Genomic DNA, 19,521 nt, shown 5'->3' with positions numbered 1-19,521 from the left:
ACCAGGTGTGACCACAAGCCCTGCTCCGCAGCGGCCCGGCCCCACGCTGCTCGGAAGCGGCCCTACGACAGGGCTGGTCACACGGGCAGCTCAGAGTGGCCCCCACCCACCTGGCCAGAGTCCCCATCCCAGTAGGGCCTTGGAAGGCCCAAGTGGAATCGCTGGGCAGGTGAGCTGTCCACTGAGGTACCTCGGGCCATGGCTCAGGGCTCTGAGGGGGGGTAAATACTGGGGGGGCTAGGAAGCAGCCAGCCTGGTGGGCATATGGGGTCAGGACTTTCATTTATTTAAACCCTCACAGGGGCCGGCCCTGTGGCTGAGTGGTCGGGTTCGCGCACTTCGCTCTGGTGGCCCAGGGTTTCACCAGTTCGGATCCTGGGCGCGGACATGGCACCGCTCATCAGGCCACGCTGAGGCAGCATCCCACCTGCCACAACTAAAAATACACAACTATGTACCAGGGCACTTTGGGGAGAAAAAGGAAAAATAAAATCTTTCAACCCTCACAGCTCTATCTCCTTCATCCCCACATGCCCACCAAGCACCGGGCACAGCTGACCCCCAGGAAGGGCCTGGGGCAGTGAGCAGCAGCGACGCAGGTGATGGGACCTCAGACAGCGGAGGTCAGTCTCCCCGACGGCAGCCAGCACGGCCCCTCCTGTCCCCAGGATCCCAGCCCCTCCTCTGTCCCACATACTCAGCCTGGACTCACTCCAGGTGGCAGCTCCTCCCATCCCCTCAGGCAGTGGCCCAGGGCTCTCCTCAGATCTTCCCTTCTCTGTGCAAAACTCCCATTTCTGGGCCTGGCCCAGTGGCGTAGTGGTTAAGTTTGCGCTCCACTTCGGTAGCCCAGGGTCCGCAGGTTCAGATCCTGGGCACAGACCTAGCACCGCTGCTCGTTCAGCCATGCTGTGGTGGCATCCCACATAAAGTAGAGGAAGATTCAGATGTTAGCTCTGGGCTGATCTTCCTCACCAAAAAAAGGCAAAACAAAAACTCCCATTTCTCCAGGCCCCTCTGAGGTCTCTCCTAGGCCTGGGCTTTGGGCTCTTGACTTCAGATCTGCAGCCCACACCCCTGGCTCCTGCTCGGCCCTGCAGAAGCCCCTCCCATGTGCCCCATGCCCCCCCTTCTATAAACACATCCCTCACACATGTCCCTCGCCCCAAGACCCTGGTCCCGCCTGAATGCCCCCCACCCCCACCCCGACCCTTCTGGCCTGGGAGGCCACGGTCCTGCTGGGACGCCCCCCCGCCCCAACTCCTCTGGCCTGGGGGCCCCAGTCCTGCCTTCACCTGCTGCCCTCACACGCTGCCCCGGCGGGTGGGCAGACCCGATGGGAGCACCTTGACTCTCACGGTTCTCATGGGCACCAGGAAGCCCGTGTTCTGACCAGATGGCCCACCTCAAGAGCCCGTGGCCACACATGTTCCAAATTATTGTTTTTTTCACCAAAAAAATCAGCTAGGAGGAAAAGGCAACTATATTTTAAAGTAAATTAATGTGATTCTTGTCGCAAGGAATGGTGTTTTCTCAGAGACTGAGAGACTGAGCACGTGTGACCGGCGGTGCTGACAGCCCCTCCCCAACACCCGGGAGGCGCAGCCACCCGCCCCAGCTGCTGGCTACGGGTTTCCAGCAAAGCAATTCTAGCGTTGTCTTGTCTTTCAGTTTTCAAGGAAGTAGCAGGAGTTGCACTGTTTCCCACGGTGTGGTGAGCCGCGGGGGAGATGTGGTCTCACCTTCCGCAGAATGGCTCCCAGTTCTCAGAAGCAAGATACAGCAATTACGCGGGACTCTCGCACTGGGGGGACAGCAGGCCTTGTCCAAGCACGAGCCAGCCTGTGACATAGGTGGCAGAGGGGCGCAGGGCCTGTCCAAGCAGATCTTAATGCACGTGGGCCCGCGGTGGCACGGGCGGGGCGGGGGCGGGGGGTGCTCTTGGTGGTGTGGCGGGTCAGAACTCCTCGTGCACGTTGCGGGCATAGTCCATCAGCTTGCTGCCCGTGAAGAACTCACTGTACTTGAGCACCTCCTCGGGCTCCAGGTGGTGGTTCTGGTTCTCGTCCGCGATGGCAATCATCTGCTTGGCCTCGTTGAGAGCATTGTACTCGTTCATGGGGTCCATGTAGTCCTGCAGGGATGCAGGCCCTGGTCAGCACACCCCGCGTGCCCGGCCACCCTGGCCTCGGTAGCTCCTCCCGCCCGCCCGCTCCCTGCAATGCTGGCGCCTGGTGACCACAGGCGTCCTCCTCACAACCTCCCGTCAAGTCCACGTTCGGGACGCCCACCTGGAGGGTGCCCTGCCCAGTGTGGACCCCCGTCAGTGAGGGCAGCACCTTCTGCCTCTGTGAAGGAGCAGCAGGACTTTGTATAACCAGCGATAGAAAGTGACTCCTTGTTTAAAAAACTGCATCGGCTGATAGTACAGAAGTTGCAGGACGGGAATGTGGGCATGTTCTGGAATGTTCTGGAAGGAGGACTGCAGGCTGGAAGAGGCTCGGGGCCAGACAGCCTTCACCGTGTGGGCGTTGCCATGGTGGGCATGGGAGATGCGCCACCTGCCAGTCTGCATCAGGGCGCCCCAGCCATGGAAGGGAAGGGCCAGGGTGGGGAGCAGGAGGCCCAGCCCAAGTGTGAAATGCCTAGGGGAGCAGGGACGCTGGCCCAGGGGGTGGGGCCCTGGAGCAGCCACCCAGGCCCTGCCAGTGGGTCACAGAGACACGGACTGAATCAGCCGCTAGGACCATGGTGCTGACAAAATCCCTGAACTAGAGGTGCCTGCCAGTTATCAGCAGGGATCAGAGAATTCTGGCGTAAAATGAAATGACTCATCGAGCAAAGGAAAAAACAAGCCCCACGCGGCACCTACTGGATCCCAGTGAAGACACTTCAGAGGAAGGCGGTGGGTTCCAACCTGCGCCTGCTCCCTCTGTGCCTGAGCGTCTGACCCAGACCACCCACCGGGAAGTGGCTTCTCAGAGCCAGGGGTGGCCATGCCCCCCAGGTACCCCGATCACCTTGGGGGATACACACAGGCGCCTCTCTAACTCCTGGCTTCCTTGCCATGAATCTAAACGCAAAAGCCGACTCCTCACGGGCTGGGCCTCCTGGGGAGCCCACGGCCCTCAGAAACAGGCATTTATACAGCTTGGCCAGCTCCAGGACCGCTGACTAAGCAACCAAGTAACCAGCCGCAGCCAGACCAACTCTGCCTTCCTGCTCAGGACAACCTTGTAGGCAGCTCCCCTGCCATGGGCACAACTGGGGGCCTCGGGGCCTGGGCCCGTCCACAGGGGCACTCCATGCCCTGCCTCAGGGCCCCCCCCCACACCCCCAGGGCACCCCTACACCCAACTGCTCACCTCCAGCTCTGCCATCGTCACAATGCCGTTGTGGTCAGCGTCGATCAGCTCCTCAAACTCCTTCTTCCTGTCTCTCACCCAGCTGTCGTCCATGTCCTGGCCCTGCTGGTTCTCCACAGTGCCCACGGGCAGAGAGATGAACTCGGGCAGCGAGAGCTGCTTGTCACCATCCTGGTCTGCAGGACGAGGGGGAGCAGACGCTCAGACCTCGAGTGGGCAGGGGACCACCAAGAGCCACTCGAGAAAAGTCACTGAAATGGGTTTTGCTGCCCAATTTTCAGTTTGTTAGGTTTTAGCCTAAACCTAAGCAGGTGCATCTCACAGGACCTGCCTGGAAGCCCAGCTGAGGCAGGATGGTGCCAGCAAGACCTGACTTTCCCTCATCAGGCAGCCGCACAGCCTTTGGAGGCCCCCAGCCCAGGACCAGCCAACATTGACCTCCCGCCAGGAGGATTGGCTGGACGTGAACAGCAGGCACCACCATCCAGGCCTGGCAACCAGAGGGGAGGGACACCCCCCACGCCCCTGGCCAGGCCCCAGGCCTCACCGAGGTCACGGACAATCTCCCTGACCATGAACTGGAGCATGCCGCGGCTGTGCTCAGGGTGGAGGAACGACAGGAACTCCTCCTCAGTCAGCAGCAGGTCCGACGGGGGCTTGTCCGCCTGGTACCAGCGGTCCTTGAGGTTCTCCAGGACTTCCTGTGCTGAGAGAGGTGCATCCATGAGGACCTCGGCCTTGGACACCCACACACATCCAGGAAGTTTCAAGACTCTGCCTGATGCAGAAGCTCCTCAAGGCAGGGCAGCGTCCAAGGCCAGGAGCCTGCCCTCGGAGGAGAGCTCAGCCCTGGGGATGCAGACAGTGCAGAACCCCCAGACACAGACGCAGACGCCCCAGACATGCATGTAGACACCCTAGACGCAGATGCCCCAGACACAGATGCAGATGCCCTAGACACAGATGCCCCAGACACAGATGCCCCAGACACACATGGAGACACTCCAGACACAGACGTAGACCCCACCAAACACACATGCAGACCCCCTGCACACAGACGCAGACCCCCTAGACACAGATGCAGACCCCCAGACGCAGACCCCCACCCGACACAGAGACACAGACGCCCCAGACACAGACGCCCCAGACACAGATTTAGACACACGTCCCCCCAGACGCAGACATCCCATACACACAGATACAGACATCTCACACAAAGATACAGACCTCCCCCACACAGATGCCAACCGCCTAGACACAGACGCAGACCCCCGCCAGCTCGCCGTGCTCTTTGCTTCTGGGGAGAAGTGGAGGCGCCCCAAAGAGACCCTGTCCCTCTCCATTCCCTTCATGCGCGTCCTACACGAGTCCAGACAGGACTCAAGCACCCCAGTGACTCTCGCACAGCCCCCACTCTCCCTCCAGGGGGAGGCCCGTATGGGGGGTGAGGAGCAGAGCCAACCACCGTGGGTCCCCTGGGGTCAGTGACCATCCAGGTCCCCAACAGAGCGGGCACTCCCATTGGCAGAGCAGCAGGTCCCGCTGGGCACAGCGGTGTCTGTGCACCCTCATCCCGTGTCCTGACTCCAGCTTCAGCAGGGAGCACGCAGGCCTGGGCCTGTCACAATGTGGGGATGGCTGCGCCCCACACAGAGCCTGTGGCCTCGCCTTGCACCCTTCTGATGAACAGAACACCCCACGTGACCGACTTTTTAGTGGCAAGTCCACCTGAAGGAAGATGGGAGCAACCGTTGTTCCACCTTCCCCACTGCAGAGACAGGAGCGACGGGACGAGCACAGACTTGCTACATCTACCTAGGGCCTGCAAAGGGACCTTGTTTGGAGAAAAGGTCTCTAAGCTCTCCCGGATTTAAGGTGTGCCCTGAACCAATGGCAGGTGTCCGTGCATAAGAGGACACACGGAGACACAGAGACGAGTGAGGCAGCCACATACAGGGACCCCGGCAGCACCAGAAGCTAGAGAGAGGCCTGGGATGGATGCCCTCTGAGCCCCCAGAGGGAACCAGGCCCCGTCTGTGGTGTGTAGTGACGGCAGCCCCAGGACCCAGAGACGTGTGCTGAGTGTCCCCTGAGGAGACAGGGCCACCACGCTGTGACCCACGAGCTCGCCTCCCAGCCCCACACCAGCTGCTCTTCACCTCCAGCAGGACGGGCTCACCCCAGCCTGGAGCGGGGAAGGGACTTGTGAGGAGCTCAGGAGTGCTAGGACAAGAGCCGGACAGAAGGCTGAGGAGCAGACTCCACACGGCTGAGGGGATGCCAAGGGGACTGCTCCCTCCAGATCCAAAGGGAGGACTGACCGCCACGAAGCTCTGGATCCAGGAAGGATATGTTCCCACCTCAGACGCACCCAGAGGAGACAGATGCCAAGATGGACAAGCTTCTCAAAGCAGGTGGGGGCAGGGACAGGCAGCTGGCAGCTCATGTCCCCAGAGTCACCCCAGAAGCCAGTGTGCCACATCACCAACACTGGCAAGAGGAGGACAGAGGCCTCCCAAGATCCCCCAGGTGCCTCTAAAGAACACCTTCAGGGGACAGCCTGAACCAAGGGACAAAAACCACGCGTGAGAAAGGCAAGCAGCCCTTTAGAAAGAAAGCCATTGTGCCCAATGTATGGGGTCTAAAGAGGACAGAATCCAGTGCTGGATACATCCTGCCGGGAAGGGCTCCATGCAGATGGGGCAGGAAGCAGGTGAAGGAGTCAGACGTAAACAGCCCCCACCAAACACAGCCGTCAGGTCCCCACATGGGTCACAGGGTATGCAGCCTCCCAGGAGGTATGCTGAGTCTCGAACCCACATCAGCAGAGGGGAAAAAAGAAATGAAAAATGTAGATGAGGGCCGGCCCGGTGGCGCAGCGGTTAAGTGCGGACGTTCCACCTCTCAGAGGCCCGGGGTTCACTGGTTCGGATCCCGGGTGTGGACATGGCACCACTTGGCAAGCCATGCTGTGGCAGACGTCCCACATATGAAGTAGAGGAAGACGGGCATGGGTGTTAGCTCAGGGCCAGTCTTCCTCAGGAAAAAGAGGAGGATTTGGCAGCAGATATTAGCTCAGGGCTAATCTTCCTCAAAAAATTAATTAATTAATTAATTAATTAATAAAAAATGTAGATGAGTTTAACTCACTTCTTACCATAAAAATTCAGACTGGCTCACAAAATAAAACTTAACTCTGGGGCCAGCCTCAAGGCTGAGTGGTTAAGTTCACACGGTCTGCTTTGGTGGCCCAGGGTTCACGGGTTCAGATCCCAGGTGCAGACCTACGTACCACTCATCAGCCATGCTGAGGCAGCATCCCACATAGAAGAACTAGAATGACCTACAACTAGGATATACAACTATGTACTGGAGCTTTGGGGAGAAAAAAAGAGAAAAAGAGGAAGATTGGCAACAGATGTTAGCTCAGGCATAATCTTCCTGAAAAAAAAAAAAAGCTTTAGAAAGACCAGGACCAAAGGGCAATTCACTGGTGAGTCCCCTAAGCGTATAGGAAAGAGGCTGCGCCAACTCCCTACAACCTCCATCAGAGGATGGCAGAGCATCAGCCCCACCACAGCCAGACACAGGCATGTCGAGCAAGAAGCTGCAGACCAGCACCTCCTATGAACACAGATGCAAAAGTTCTCAACAAAATACCAGCCATCAAATCCAAGGACGTACAAGAATTCCACACCACGACCGCGTGCGACTGTCCAGGTGTGCCAGGCTGGTCCGACACTGGAGAATTGGTCAGTCCAGCCCAACACCTCGACAGGCTACAGAAGAAAACCACATGATCACGTCAACAGAAAAAGCATCGACAAAATCCAACATCCATCCATGACCCAAAGTCTCAGTAAACTTGGGAGGGAGGGAACTTCCTCACTGACAAAGAGCATCCACAAACACCTACCATGACCATCGGGCCTGACGGTGAGAGACTCGAGGCTCCCTCAAGACCAGGGACAAGGGAAGGACCCGCGCTCCATCGCCTGGAGGCGCTGGGTAATGCAGGATCAGGGAGAGGACGAGGTGCGCTGAGCGGGAAGGAGGGAACCAACGGTGTTTGTTCACAGATGTCATGACCATCTAGGTAGAAAGCCCAGAACAATCCACAAAAAACCCTGGACCTACAAAGCGCATAGCCAGGGTTGCAGGACAGAGTTAACCCACAGAAGGCGTGGCCTTCCACTACCAGCAAGGAACCTGTGAACTGGGATTAAAACTAAAGAGCAGATGCAGCCAGAAGGAAGGCAGGGACTGCAGTCCTGCTGGGAAACAAGGGAGCCCAGTCCTAGGATGTCGCCCACAAGGAGGGACAGCCACAGCTCCTCTAAGGACACAACAGCAGTGAGCATGTGTGGACCAAAGAACACAGCGTGGCAGAGGAGGGAAGGCCAGCGGGGATGTCAACCAGAGACCACAACACACCCAACGTGAGCACCAGTGGACGCAGACATCCCAGACACACTCCTGCACATGCCCATCAAGAGCAGATGCCATGCAGGATGCCACACCACAGTGGCAGGAAGGTGACCGACTGCACGCGGAAAGAGCAGGAGACGGCAGCACCACACGTGTTCTGGTAGGGCCCAACAAGCCAAACCTGCCAGGGGCTGGGACCGAGCCCAGGGAGGGCAGGCTGTGGAGCTGAGGCAGAACCACCACGGTCATGGGCCCTCAGAGACGCAGGGGAACTCCACTGACTCGTGCACCACATTTCCCATCAGCGAGAGAAGGTTCAAAGGCCTGTCTCTGAAAGCTGGGCGGCAGGAGCTCCCGTCCTGGCTAAGCCCCGCACCTGCCCGCTCCAGCTCCTCACGTAGATGCCCCACCAACCTCACCAACCGCAGCGTTCTGACGGCGTCCAGGGCTGAGGACGCTCCACCTGGGCGAGACCTGCCTCCTGCTGCTTCCAGCACCATCAGCCACCTCCTCCCCAGAGCCTGAGCCCCCTCGAGGCCGCCTGCTGCCCCCACCCAGCCCCTGAGTCTGGAGGGGTCTAGGGCTCTAACTGCCAGACCCTCAGGAGCACTAGGAATCAGCATCGTCAAGCACGGCCACACACACTCACACACAGCCGTGCTGGCCGCAGGAACCTGGGCACTCACTCTCCTCGTCGATTTTCAGCTCCTCGTTGTTCTTTATCTTCTCAGCAACTTCTCTCTCGTTGTGGCCTTTGCTTGCCAAAAACTTCACCTTATACTCGTCCCACGAGACATGGCCTGAAAGAGCAGATCGACTGTTAGGATGTATAATGGTTTTTAAAGACATTTGAGGGCCGGCCCCTGGCCGAGTGGTTAAGTTCGTGCACTCCACTTTGGCGGCCCAGAGTTTCACCAGTTTGGATCCTGGGTGTGAACAGGGCACCACTCATCGGGCTACCCTGAGGCAGTGTCCCACGTGCTACAACTAGAAGGACCCACAACTAAAATATACAACTATGTATCAGGGGCGCTTTGGGGAGAAAAATAAAAAATAAAAATCTAAAAAAAAAAGATATTTAATTATTTTAAGACATTTGTCAGAAATCCTCGTGCTACGGGCAGCTGTAGGGGCAGCAGCTCCACACATCCTGCCAGGGCCACAGGTCTCAGGCGGGGTGGCCAGGGTCCAGCCCTGGGGCCTCGCCTGCAAAGCGGGGGGGAAAGTCTATCTCGTGGGCACTGCCAGTGCAGGCCCCTCCTGGTTCTCACGTCCTCCATCCCCAGTCCCTCAGCATGGGGCCCCCTCTGCCCTCCATGCTCCGCCCTTCTTGTGGCAGCCTCGGCAGTCGGGGTCAGGGTGGGTGGGGCGGGCCGTACCGTCGCCGTCGGGGTCCACAGCCTGGAAGTGCACCTTGCTCTCCGCGATGGCTTCCTGGAAGTGCTCGGCCGTCTTCTCCATGATCCAGTGCTGCATCTCCTTGGCACTGATCCTCCTGTCGGTGTTCACATCCACCCTGAGGGGGGACAAGCCATGTCAGACAAGGCTCTGGGACCCTGATGGACAGACGGACAGAAGGATGGCCAGGGCTCCATAGGCAGCCATGAAACCACCACGAACAGCGATAGACTCCACCCAATGGTGACACCAGAAACATCGAGGGATGTTGGGGAGATGCTGGGGGACACAGTGGCATCAAGAGATGTCAAGTTTGCTCTGTAGCTGCCGCTCAGCCTCTACCCCATCGGTCAGGACAACTGGGAAGGTGAACGGACTCTTCCCTGGCTGCAGGATGGCAGAGCGTCACCCAGTTCCACAGAGCCCTCGGCATGCAGGGCCAACGGCTTGCCGCACACGGCCAGAGCTGAGACACCAGCGTGAAGTCACGTGTACTGTGCACACAGACAGCTAGGCCGAGAAACAAGTGTGTGCACATACAGTATGCAGGGGCTAGCACATGGTCACACACATACATGGGTCAGCAGTGCTCGTGTGAATACACTGGCTGGTGCACACATGTGTGCACAGGTTGGCACACGCACTTATGTATACACAGGTTAGTTCGCGTGCATATATCATGCAGCTCTGCCCCGAGAGGACCACGGGCAGTGACGGCCCCTCAGTGGCGTGCCCACCCAGGGCCAGAGCCTGGTTTCTAAATGCCATTCTCCAGTCAAAGAAACCAGGGCTCCCCAGAGAAACGGCTGATTCCAGGGCTGAGACAGGGACACAATGCGATGAACCTGGAGCGTCTGGCAGTGCTGGACAGACAGCAGGATGGGGACATGTCACAGGCACAAGGGGCACATGAAAGAGCTCCCGACAGCCAAGCTGGGACAACGTGAGCAGCAGAGGAGACAGCACAGCGCTGCACCACAACCCAAGCAGGCGACACACATGGCGAGTCCATCCTGATCCAAGTAAGTGACCCGTCGGTCAACACACAGGGGAGGAGAGGAACCCTCTCCACAGAATTCCAAACAGCACTCGGCTCTTCCCTGCGGGAGGCAGACCGCCCCCAGAGCCCCCGCCCAAGGCTGGGCTGCTCAGGGAGCGGCTGCCAAGAGGACAGGGGGGACGGGACAGGGGGCCTCTACACAGGAGACACCTGGCCACACCACCTGAACCAGGCGCCCCAGGTCGACACCTGATACGATGTGACCAGAGGCCAGCTCACCTCTGGGGCTGTCTTTCCCCAAACCCACAACCCCAGTCTAACCCCGAGAAAGCACATCAGACAAACCCAAGATGACAGACATTCACAAAAGCCCCGGCAGTCCTCCTCGAGACTGTCAAGATCGTGAAAAAAAGGAGCGCCCGACACACCGTCACAGCCCCAGGGGCACAAGAGAGACGTGACCCTCGACGCAGTGTGGATCCTGGACATGATCTGGGGCAGAAAGACGACGCTGGGAAAACGCACGAATCTGAAGTCTGCAGGGCAGGTAACAGTCGAGTAGCAGTGCTGTCTCTTAGTTTTGACAAATGTGCTGTGGTCATGTCAGACGTTCACATTAGGCTAACTGGGCTATCCTTGCAACTTTTCTGAAAATCTGAAACTACTCCAAAATAAAAAGCTTATTTAAGAAATGTTGTGGCAACACTAGTTCCATTTGTTCAAAACTAGGTCCTGAGCCACATATGCCCTGGGGGTGGGGAGAAGTAGGGCCATCAGCCGCTGGCACATTGCAAAGCGCTGGGATACCATGTGGCCCATGGCAGCAGCACCAGGAAGCAGGAACAGCTGTGGGTGGAAGGTTGTGTAGAAACAATGCCGAGTGAAAAGACAAACATGAGTCAGATACTCCCTGACCGTAACCCATGAAGGGCGGACATGTAACCAGAGGCACGATGTGGACAGAGAGACTAAAGGGAGGCAGCGTGTGAGCCAGCGGACACCTTTCCCCTTGGCGTCAAAGCCTCGCTGGTCCAGCTTTCTGCATTTCCAGGTGATCCTATCTGGGCATCTGAACCTCAATCCCACCCCGACAGAGCTGGCCGCAAGGGCAGCCCTGTCACCAGCTCTCTCTGAGCAAGCACCCCGCTCTCTGCACTCCAAGGCCCAATGGCTCTGCAGAAGCCCCCACCTGCGTGTGCACCGGCCAGCAGGCACCTGGGAGGCCTGTAGGTCCCACGGGGCCAGTGAGTGCAGCAACAGGTGGGTGCGGCCTGGAGACACCTGCACACCAGGCCCTTGGGGCCCTGCCAGGTGTGATATTCAGGTGAGGCCACACCCAGAGTGGGGTCTGAGCCGCACCCTCACCGTCCCAGCCTCACTGTGGCGCCAAGTTCCATTGCGACACCCACCTGTGAGACACCAGCCAGGTGCAGGCAAAGAGCTGACCCTCAACTTTACACACAAGAGCAGAGTGGGAGAGCAGGAAAGCACCTGCGACTCCGTCAGGGAGGAAGGACTCCACTCACACCTTCGTGCCTCGGCAGAGAAGGGCCTGGAGACCCCGAGGCAGCTCCTGCCTCCCCCCTCGGCCCTTTGCTCCAGCGGCACAAACCTGCTCCTGGTGCTGAGTCTCCTCACCCTCCCTGGATTCTGCCCAGCCCGCCACCTGTCCAGCAGGCCCTGCCTGGCCCCCACCCTCTGCTCACTGGCCCCTCTGATTCCCTCCCTCCAAGCCCCACCCCCATCGACCCACATGCCCTGGGCTCCACGCCCATAGCAGGCGGGAAGCATCTGCTGCAGGTTCCATGGTTGACTCTGAACCTGTTTGAGGGAAGATTCCTTCTCATGCACCTTACAGCAGGGGAGGCGTTCCCCGGGTGAGCAGCCACCGCCCTCAGGAGGATGCTCAGGCAGCCCGCAGTGCTCCTTCGCAGGGGCCTTCAATCCCCAGGCTGCCTGTGTTCTTTGCGCCATGCCCTGACCCACCAAGTGGCGCAGCCCACCCTCCACAGAAGGTGGCTCTTGAGCGCAGGGACAGATGACCCCGAGAGCCCCAGCGGGAACCCAGCGGCTCTTGGTCAGCTGGCTGAGTCATTACCAAATTAAGGGTCCCAGAAGCAACCTGAGCCTCATTTTTTTTTTTTAAAGATTGGCACCTGAGCTAACATCTGTTGCCAATCTTCTTTTTTCGTTTTCTCTTCCCTCTTCTCCCCAAAGCCCCCCAGTACATAGTTGTATATTCTTGTTGTACGTCCTTCTAGTTGTGCTATGGGGGACACTGATCAGGACCATGTCTGTGCTCAGGATCCCAACCGGCAAAACCCTGGGCTGCCAAAGCGGAGCACGTGAACTTAACCACTCGGCCACGGGGCGGGCCCTCCTGTAACTCACTTTGGGAGCTGAGGGTCCACGCACACAGCCTCCTTCTCGCACCCACTTCTCCTGCCGTTTTAGTCTCAGTCAGCCCACTGACCCCAGACTCTCCTGTCTCCAACTCCTGCCTGCAGCAGGCGGCGCCCCCAGAGACATCAGGGCCGGGTGCACACAGCCCTTCACGCAGGCCTCCTGTGTCCACCTCTCCCGCCAAGACCCGTCTAGGGGAAGTCCCATGGGGCAGAGGAGACGAAGGGACAGGCACCCCAACCTCGTCACCTGCCATGGGCCTGCCTCCATCTGAGCACAGAGAAGCCGCCTGCCACCTGGTGGCTCAGTTCACAACTTCTTTTCTCTGCCCACTTGAAACAGCAACCTTTACTTCAAACGATGGTGGAACCTGCAAGCCAGACGAGGCTTTAGCATATTCCTCTACCAACAGCCATCAGTTCCCCCAACGGGGAGAGGCAGCTGTCCAGGAAGGCAGCCTGCTGGCCCCGTCTCTGGGCACCATAACCTGCCCCCAGCCTCCTGGTGGCTCCTCCTTTCTCCTGAACTCTGAAACTGGCCTGGCCCCAAGTCTGTGGTGGTCCTTTCTCAGATGTCTCAGCCAGTGCCCAGGCCTGACCCTCTACCCCAAGGACGTCTGCACACCTGCCCAGCGCTCCTCCTGAACTCCACTTGATGACTGGGGGTCTTGGTGTCCTAGCTCTCCCTGCAGGTGCCTCACAGGCAGTCTACCCACCCTGCCTTACCCCTCCTCCTGCAGCTGCTCAGGCCCTGCCAGCCCCCCTCCACAATACTCAGCCTGGCCTGCCACAGGCCCACCATGCAAGCAGCCAGAACAGGCTGTCCCGGGATGGCCTTCTTATCACGCCCAGGAGGCGGGGCTCTCTGCACCCTGTTTCCCAGCTGAGGACGCTGAGGCCGACAGGTTCAGGCAACAGAGCCCAAGTCCAGCTGTCAAGGGACCCGTGCTGAGCTCACACCCTAGCCTTGAGGCCCCTCACCTCCTTCGGGTGGCTCCAAAGTCCCAGACCACATGACTAGTGTGTGCTCGTGGCCCTTGTGACCCGTGCGCGTGCTTGCAGCCGGCACATATGACCTGTGAGTGTGCTCGCAGCAGCTCCCACGAGAAAGTCAGCCCCATGGTGCAGTTCCCTTCAGTCTCCTTCACGGAACAGAGAACCACGAGTCCCGGGTCCCAGCATGTGACCCTGCAGCCACCATGCCACCCACACCAGGAGAATCTGGAATCCACCAGGCCTGTGCTGGGCAGGGAGCCCCACCGAGCCGCAAGACCCTGAGACCTGCGGACCTGCCCAGCCCCAGCACACAGGCTACATATACTTCAACCACAGTACATTCCAGGCGAGCAAACTCACGAGATCCTAACAGCCCCCAGATCTGGCATTCTCACGCCACTACATCCTTGAAACACCACACAGCCCCGAGAGCCTTTGAGCTCTCTGTCCTCTGCCTGGTGCCCCAGGCCCATCCTCACACCTTCCCCACCACCACCGTGCACAGGGCAGCCAGCCTTCCCCAAGTCCCTCGAGGACCCCATCCCTGCTCCCCGTGGGCCCTGCCCAACCGTGGGCCCAGCTCCCCGTGGGCCCTGCTCCTCATAGGCTCTACCCGCCCCAGGTCCTGCCCCCTCTGGGCCCTGCTCCACCACCACCCTGACCTGTCCCACCCTATTCTCTGTGACTAGCATCTGCCCCCTCTAAGCATCAGCCCTCGAGCCCCAGCCTTTTCTGGGCTCTCAGCAGGTACCTGGGAAAGGAAGAGCCCCTGCAGCAAGGTTACTGTGACTCAGGGTCCCAGCAGGTCTCACTCGGCCCTGGGAGCCAGGCTGGAGGAACTGCCAACGCTTCCTGATATGACTGCACAACTAGGCGTTCCCAGGGTCGTCGGCACAGACCCCACAAATCCAGATGCAGGCGCTGACTGTGTGCAGGCTGGCGTACCACAGTACTGGTCATCCCAGCTCTCCCTGAGCAACAAGCTGGCCATCTCAGGACCCGCCTCCCTGGGGGCTGTGACGGTCAGGATGACCCATGACCCAGTGTATGTGACCCTCAAACAGGGTTCCAAGAACCATGGAGCAAAAGCTCGTCACTGAGGACAGAGGTGGCCCGAGGAACTCAGGGACACGAGAAGGGAGGGCAGAGGCAGGGAGCAACCACAGCCCTGCTCCAGGCAGACAACAGTGAGGTCAGGGCTCCGGGCCAGCAAAACCATAAGGGCATGCGCCCCGTCCACTCACTCTCACGCTCCTTCACGTCGTATCACAGGAATTTCCAGACACATGGAATACAGCAAATTGCCACACGTGCCTCTCACCGGCCCTGGAACCCACACAGCCCATCGGCTCTGTGCACCCACTGCAACCTGAGCCCTCCCTACACCTCACAGGTCACTGCCTCCTGCCAGGCCTCGTCTAACTGGTCTTGTGACCCACTGTGACCACTCCCATAACCACAGCGGATGGAGCTGGAGGCCACTGTGCACTATGGCCCCACGCGGGGCAGCGGGCCTCTTCCGGGCCACCTGCAGCCCTCCCGGCTGTACGGTCCTGGGGTTGCCTGGCAGCCCCATGCTCTGGTCCTCTGAGGCCCTGCCGGCCCGGTGCACTGGCTCAGGACTGCACGTTCCTCAGCTCAAACATCGCAAACTTCACCACCGTGGTCGGCCAAGAGCAGGCAGCACAGCCCCCTCCCCTACAGCACATCATCGAACGGGTCCCTCGACATCTCCCACCCTGTGTGAAGCCAGGACTGGACCAACAAGGCAGCAGATGCCAGCCATCCCGCACACACCTCACAGCTCCCCGGCCTGGGCACCTACTTGGAGAAAATGACCATGAGCTTCCTCCTGCTCCTCCGTGGCTCCGCATCCTCCTCAAACCCGTCCGTGTCCTTCCCCAGGAAGACCTCCTGGTGGAAGTCCTTATTGAGATGCCCGTCCATCTCCAGCTTCACCCCGTTCAGGTGGTCCGGAGGCAGAATCTCATTCTCCTCCCTGGTGCCCATTCTCTCCCGAACAGATGAGTGGTTGGCAGGCCGGGCAGACGCGTCCATCAGAAGGATGACCCCTAGGAGCCAGAGGCAGCGAGGAGTCCAGCTGCAGAGCAGAGGCTGCCTGGACACCATGGCCACCTGGGTCCAGACTGCGGTGATCTGCAAGTGTAGCCAGGAGCTGGAGAGAGAGAGGAAGGGCAGGTGAGGAAGTGAGGCCCAGGATCCAATCACAACCCCCTACCACCCCAGGCCCTGCACAAGGCTCCGTTCCCAGAGCAGCTGCAGGCCAACAGCCCACGGCTGCCAGACCCCAGGGGGCAGTTATGGTCTACAAGGAGGATACAGAGATCATTTGCTGGAGCCCAGCACATGCTTCACTCAAGAGAAGTCCACTTTGTACCATGAAACAGAAGTCCTGGGTTTACAGGATCCATACTAGGCATGGGTTTCTTTCCTTCTTCAAAGACACAGGTTTCCAGCTCCTGTCTCTCCTGCTCAGGTAAAGCAGCCCCATCTCAAGGGCTGCCTGGCACCAGGAAACCTGCCCCTTCTCAATGCCACAGCACGGTCTGTCTCAGCCCCTCCTGGCTGACCCTCGAGTCATGATAATTCACTCTCTGGATCCCAACTCAGCAATGGTGAGCTGTGACCTTGACTAAGTCACCTGACCTCCCCAGCCTCAGTTTCCCCCTATGAAACAGAAGCCTCTCCCCGACCCCAAGGCTTTGCAAGGACTGGGCCTTGTGCCAGCAAATGCCCAAACCCACCAGCAGAGCACCAGCCCCCTCCCATCTTCCCACGTCGATGATCCCTGTGGGCACAAATAGGCACACACGCACAAGCACAGCAAGTGCACACATATACACATGCACATGTACACACGTGCATGTGCCACATAACAACATTTTGGTCAACAATGAACAGCATACACGATTCTAGTCCCACAAGATCAGTACCATACAACCTAGGAATGTACCAGGCTGTACCATATAGGTTTGGTAAGGACACTCTGTGACATTCACACAATGACGACGTCACCTAATGACACGTTTCAGAATGTATCCCCCTCATTAAGTGACGCATGACTGTGCACATGCCCACAAATAGGTGCACACAAACACATGCGCACACATACACAAGCACACATACACAAGCACACATACATACACCTACACATGTGCGCACACACGTTCTTGCTCATGTTTATGCAGAAACAGTGAAAAGCTGGAGTGCCCAGAAAGTCTGTCATCCTGCGTGTGCCTGGGCCTGGCAGCGAAGAAACAAAGCCACCCTTCTATCCACGTTGCCACATCAGGGATCCCAGGGCCACAGGCGCTCATGCCTGGCACTCAGCCACCCCAGCCACCCCTGCCCGCAGCCCCTCGCACCCCAGGCTCCTTCCCCAGATCTCCTCCGAGCCGGCACAGGGGCCAGCTGCCTCCCCAGCTCCCCACTTGACTGTTCAAGGGCCTGCGTGCTTCACGATCCCAAAGGGAACTCTAGCTTCTTCCTGCCCCTAACCTGTTCCTCCCATAGTCTGTACACTTGGCAAGCACCTGCTGGTCCTTCCAGGCACATCTGAGGCCCTGTCCCCTGCAATCTCCTCTTGCAGTCTTTCTAGGGATGAGCCACAGAAGGGAAGCATGCTCACCCCGGGCCAGGGCACCATTTGCAGCCAAGCTGGGACATGAGGTTCTGAAACCACAGTGCCCTCCATCAGGCAGAGCAGACTCCCATGCTGGCTGGTAGCACGGCCACCACACCACAGCTTGAGGGCGCATGGGGCCAAAGCCAGGGGACAGGGCTCTCCCCGGCTGCTCTGACAGATGCCACCACTTGTTTCTTTCTTTTTTTTTTTTTTTTTGAGGAAGATTAGCCCTGAGTTAACATCCGCTGCCAATCCTCCTCTTTTTGCTGAGGAAGACTGGCCCCAAGCTAACATCCGTGCCCATCTTTCTCTATTTTATGTGGGACGTCTGCCACAGCATGGCCTGACAAGTGGTGTGTTGGTCCGCACCCAGGATCCAAACCAGGGAACCCCGGGCCACCAAAGGGGAACGTGTGAACTTAACGGCTGTGCCACCAGGCCGGCCCCACCACTTGTTTCTTTGATGCATCCTTTCTACCCGACCTGGTCCTGACATCATTCCTCTGAGGGGTTCTCCTGGACACACGCACTATCTGGGCCTTCCACGAGACCTTCCTCTCTGAAATCATCTGCCTCATTCCCCTGAAGGAGTAACTCTCCCTGGGCAGCTCTAAGTTCCTCTTCCCAGGTCTGTGGGGGCCTGCATCCCCCACACCCACTAGAGCCCACCAGCTGCCCCGTGTGCTGTGGTCTAACTGTGCCCTGAACCACGTTTCCTGGAGCCCCCGCTTGTCGCCCTTCAAGGGCACACCACCCTAGCACCTGTCACACTGCACACAGTGGGCACTCCACAGAGCCAAGTGAACAAACACGGGCATTCCTGCCACAGGAATGCATGTGCTCCAGGAAACATCAGGGTCCTGCAGACACACACACTAAACACCACGGGGCCTAGGGGACAATAAAGGCAGAGGACTCAAAACCCACACGACTCTACAACCAGAGGTCGTGGAAACCAGAAAGTGGTGCCTGGGACGGCGAGGACCCGAAAGGCCCGGCAGGCAGCTCAGGGTGTCACGCTGAGTGGAAAAGCTGTGCCCAGGCGCCAAGGCAATGCCAGTGGGGCTGTTGGGAGGCGGGCAGTCCAGGGTTACCACCTGCAGTCACCAAGGCAGGAGCCCCAGACACAGGTGCTCACATGTGGCTTTCTTATGTGGCTGAGGACATCTTCCCTTCCTGCTGGACTGTAATGCTGTTCCTGCCGTCCCAGCTCTCCCGGCCAGCAAAGTGCTGTGCAAAGGAGGCCACTTCCTCCTGGTGTTGACATCATCCCACTGACCGTGGCCATAAAAACACGTGTCACGTCCAAACAGACTGTACTTCGCTCTCGAAAGAACAAAGTCGATTCTGATTCACTTATGTCGATAAGAAGTACACGGAATGTTATTTACACAATGTTTTGCACAAAAGGTAACTCAAAAATAGCCGTACAGAGATGGGGCGGCCCAGACGTCCTGCCCCCCGCACAGTGCTCGTTTATCCCGTGGGCACAGACCGGCCGGGGGGCACACGTTGGTCCCCAGCCCGCCCTCACGCTTCGCGCCCGCCGAGGGCTCCCCTTGTAGACGGACCGTGCCGGAGGCGCACCCCCGGGGGGAGCCAACGACGCCCTGGAGCGGACGCAGGAGGACACACGCACGGCTCCCGGCGTCCCGGCGTCTGTTCCGGGTAAACCGGGTTCTCGTCGCCACAGACGCTCCCTCGGAAGCTCCGTCGCGGGTCTAGGAATCACCCCGACGGCGCGATGACAACCACCACCGGCTGTCTGGATTATCAAGGATTTACACACACGACCCCAAACTCCCAGCAACCCTACTAACCGGGGTCACAGTCCCCCTTCACGGGCGGGGAGCACCAGGTCACCGCGCCGTAACCCCCGGGCCCGCCCGACTCTGGACAGCCGGTCCCTCGGCCTGTCCGGCGGCGGCGTTCGTGGGGCCGGGCAGAGGACGCGGTGCTGGGCGGCAGGCCTGCAAGCAGCCCCGAGCCCCCTCCTAGTGCCCGGGCCGGTCACTCCCCGACGGCGGGCGGGCTGGCCGCGCGGGCCCCGGGCCCTCACTCACCGGCCGCCCTCCCTTCGCCCAGAACCCGCCGAGCGGCCGAGTGCCTGAGCACCTGTGACGCCTCCGACGCGGTGGCTAGGCCGCAGCCATCTTTCTTCCGGGAAGGGGCGGGCCGCGGGGCGGTGCCGGGGGCGCGACCTCCCAGCGAGGACGCCGGCGCCGCCATCTTTCCTCCGGGCGGAAGGGGCCGCGTAGGCGGGAAGGCCCCAGCCCGGTCCGGGAC

At 59.4% G+C, this 19,521-nt stretch overlaps 1 protein-coding gene across 3 annotated transcripts; it reads right to left on the bottom strand.

The window, feature by feature from the left end:
• Positions 1 to 1,465: 1,465 nt before the first annotated feature.
• On the bottom strand, positions 1,466 to 19,500 carry SDF4 (stromal cell derived factor 4). 3 transcript variants are annotated; one of them, XM_023636055.2, is made up of 7 exons: positions 19,299 to 19,500; positions 15,415 to 15,765; positions 9,173 to 9,309; positions 8,480 to 8,593; positions 3,913 to 4,071; positions 3,366 to 3,541; positions 1,466 to 2,134 (listed from the first exon to the last, which is right to left on the bottom strand). In XM_023636055.2, exons 2-7 carry the CDS (start codon positions 15,717 to 15,719, stop codon positions 1,958 to 1,960), a joined length of 1,068 nt encoding a protein of 355 aa, XP_023491823.1. In that variant the 5' UTR covers positions 15,720 to 15,765; positions 19,299 to 19,500; the 3' UTR covers positions 1,466 to 1,957. The 3 variants fall into 3 exon arrangements, with proteins under 3 accessions (XP_023491823.1, XP_023491822.1, XP_001496575.1); XM_023636054.2 differs by having other exon boundaries at positions 19,351 to 19,466; XM_001496525.6 differs by having other exon boundaries at positions 19,056 to 19,422.
• Positions 19,501 to 19,521: the final 21 nt, after the last annotated feature.

This window comes from Equus caballus, chromosome 2 (genome assembly GCF_041296265.1).
Source record: "Equus caballus isolate H_3958 breed thoroughbred chromosome 2, TB-T2T, whole genome shotgun sequence".
NCBI lineage: Eukaryota > Metazoa > Chordata > Mammalia > Perissodactyla > Equidae > Equus > Equus caballus.
The sequence above is the reverse complement of the archived record's forward strand: the minus strand, read 5'-3'. Positions and strand labels throughout refer to the sequence as shown.

Coding starts and splice junctions, on each gene's coding strand:
- SDF4 (XM_023636055.2), bottom strand. CDS start 15,719: ATGGTGTCCAGGCAGCCTCTGCTCTGCAGCTGGACTCCTCGCTGCCTC. Junction 9,310..15,414: donor CTCATGGTCATTTTCTCCAA/GTAGGTGCCCAG, acceptor GTCCCCCCTCAG/GGTGGATGTGAACACCGACA. Junction 4,072..8,479: donor GCTGAAAATCGACGAGGAGA/GTGAGTGCCCAG, acceptor CACCTCTCTCAG/CACAGGAAGTCCTGGAGAAC.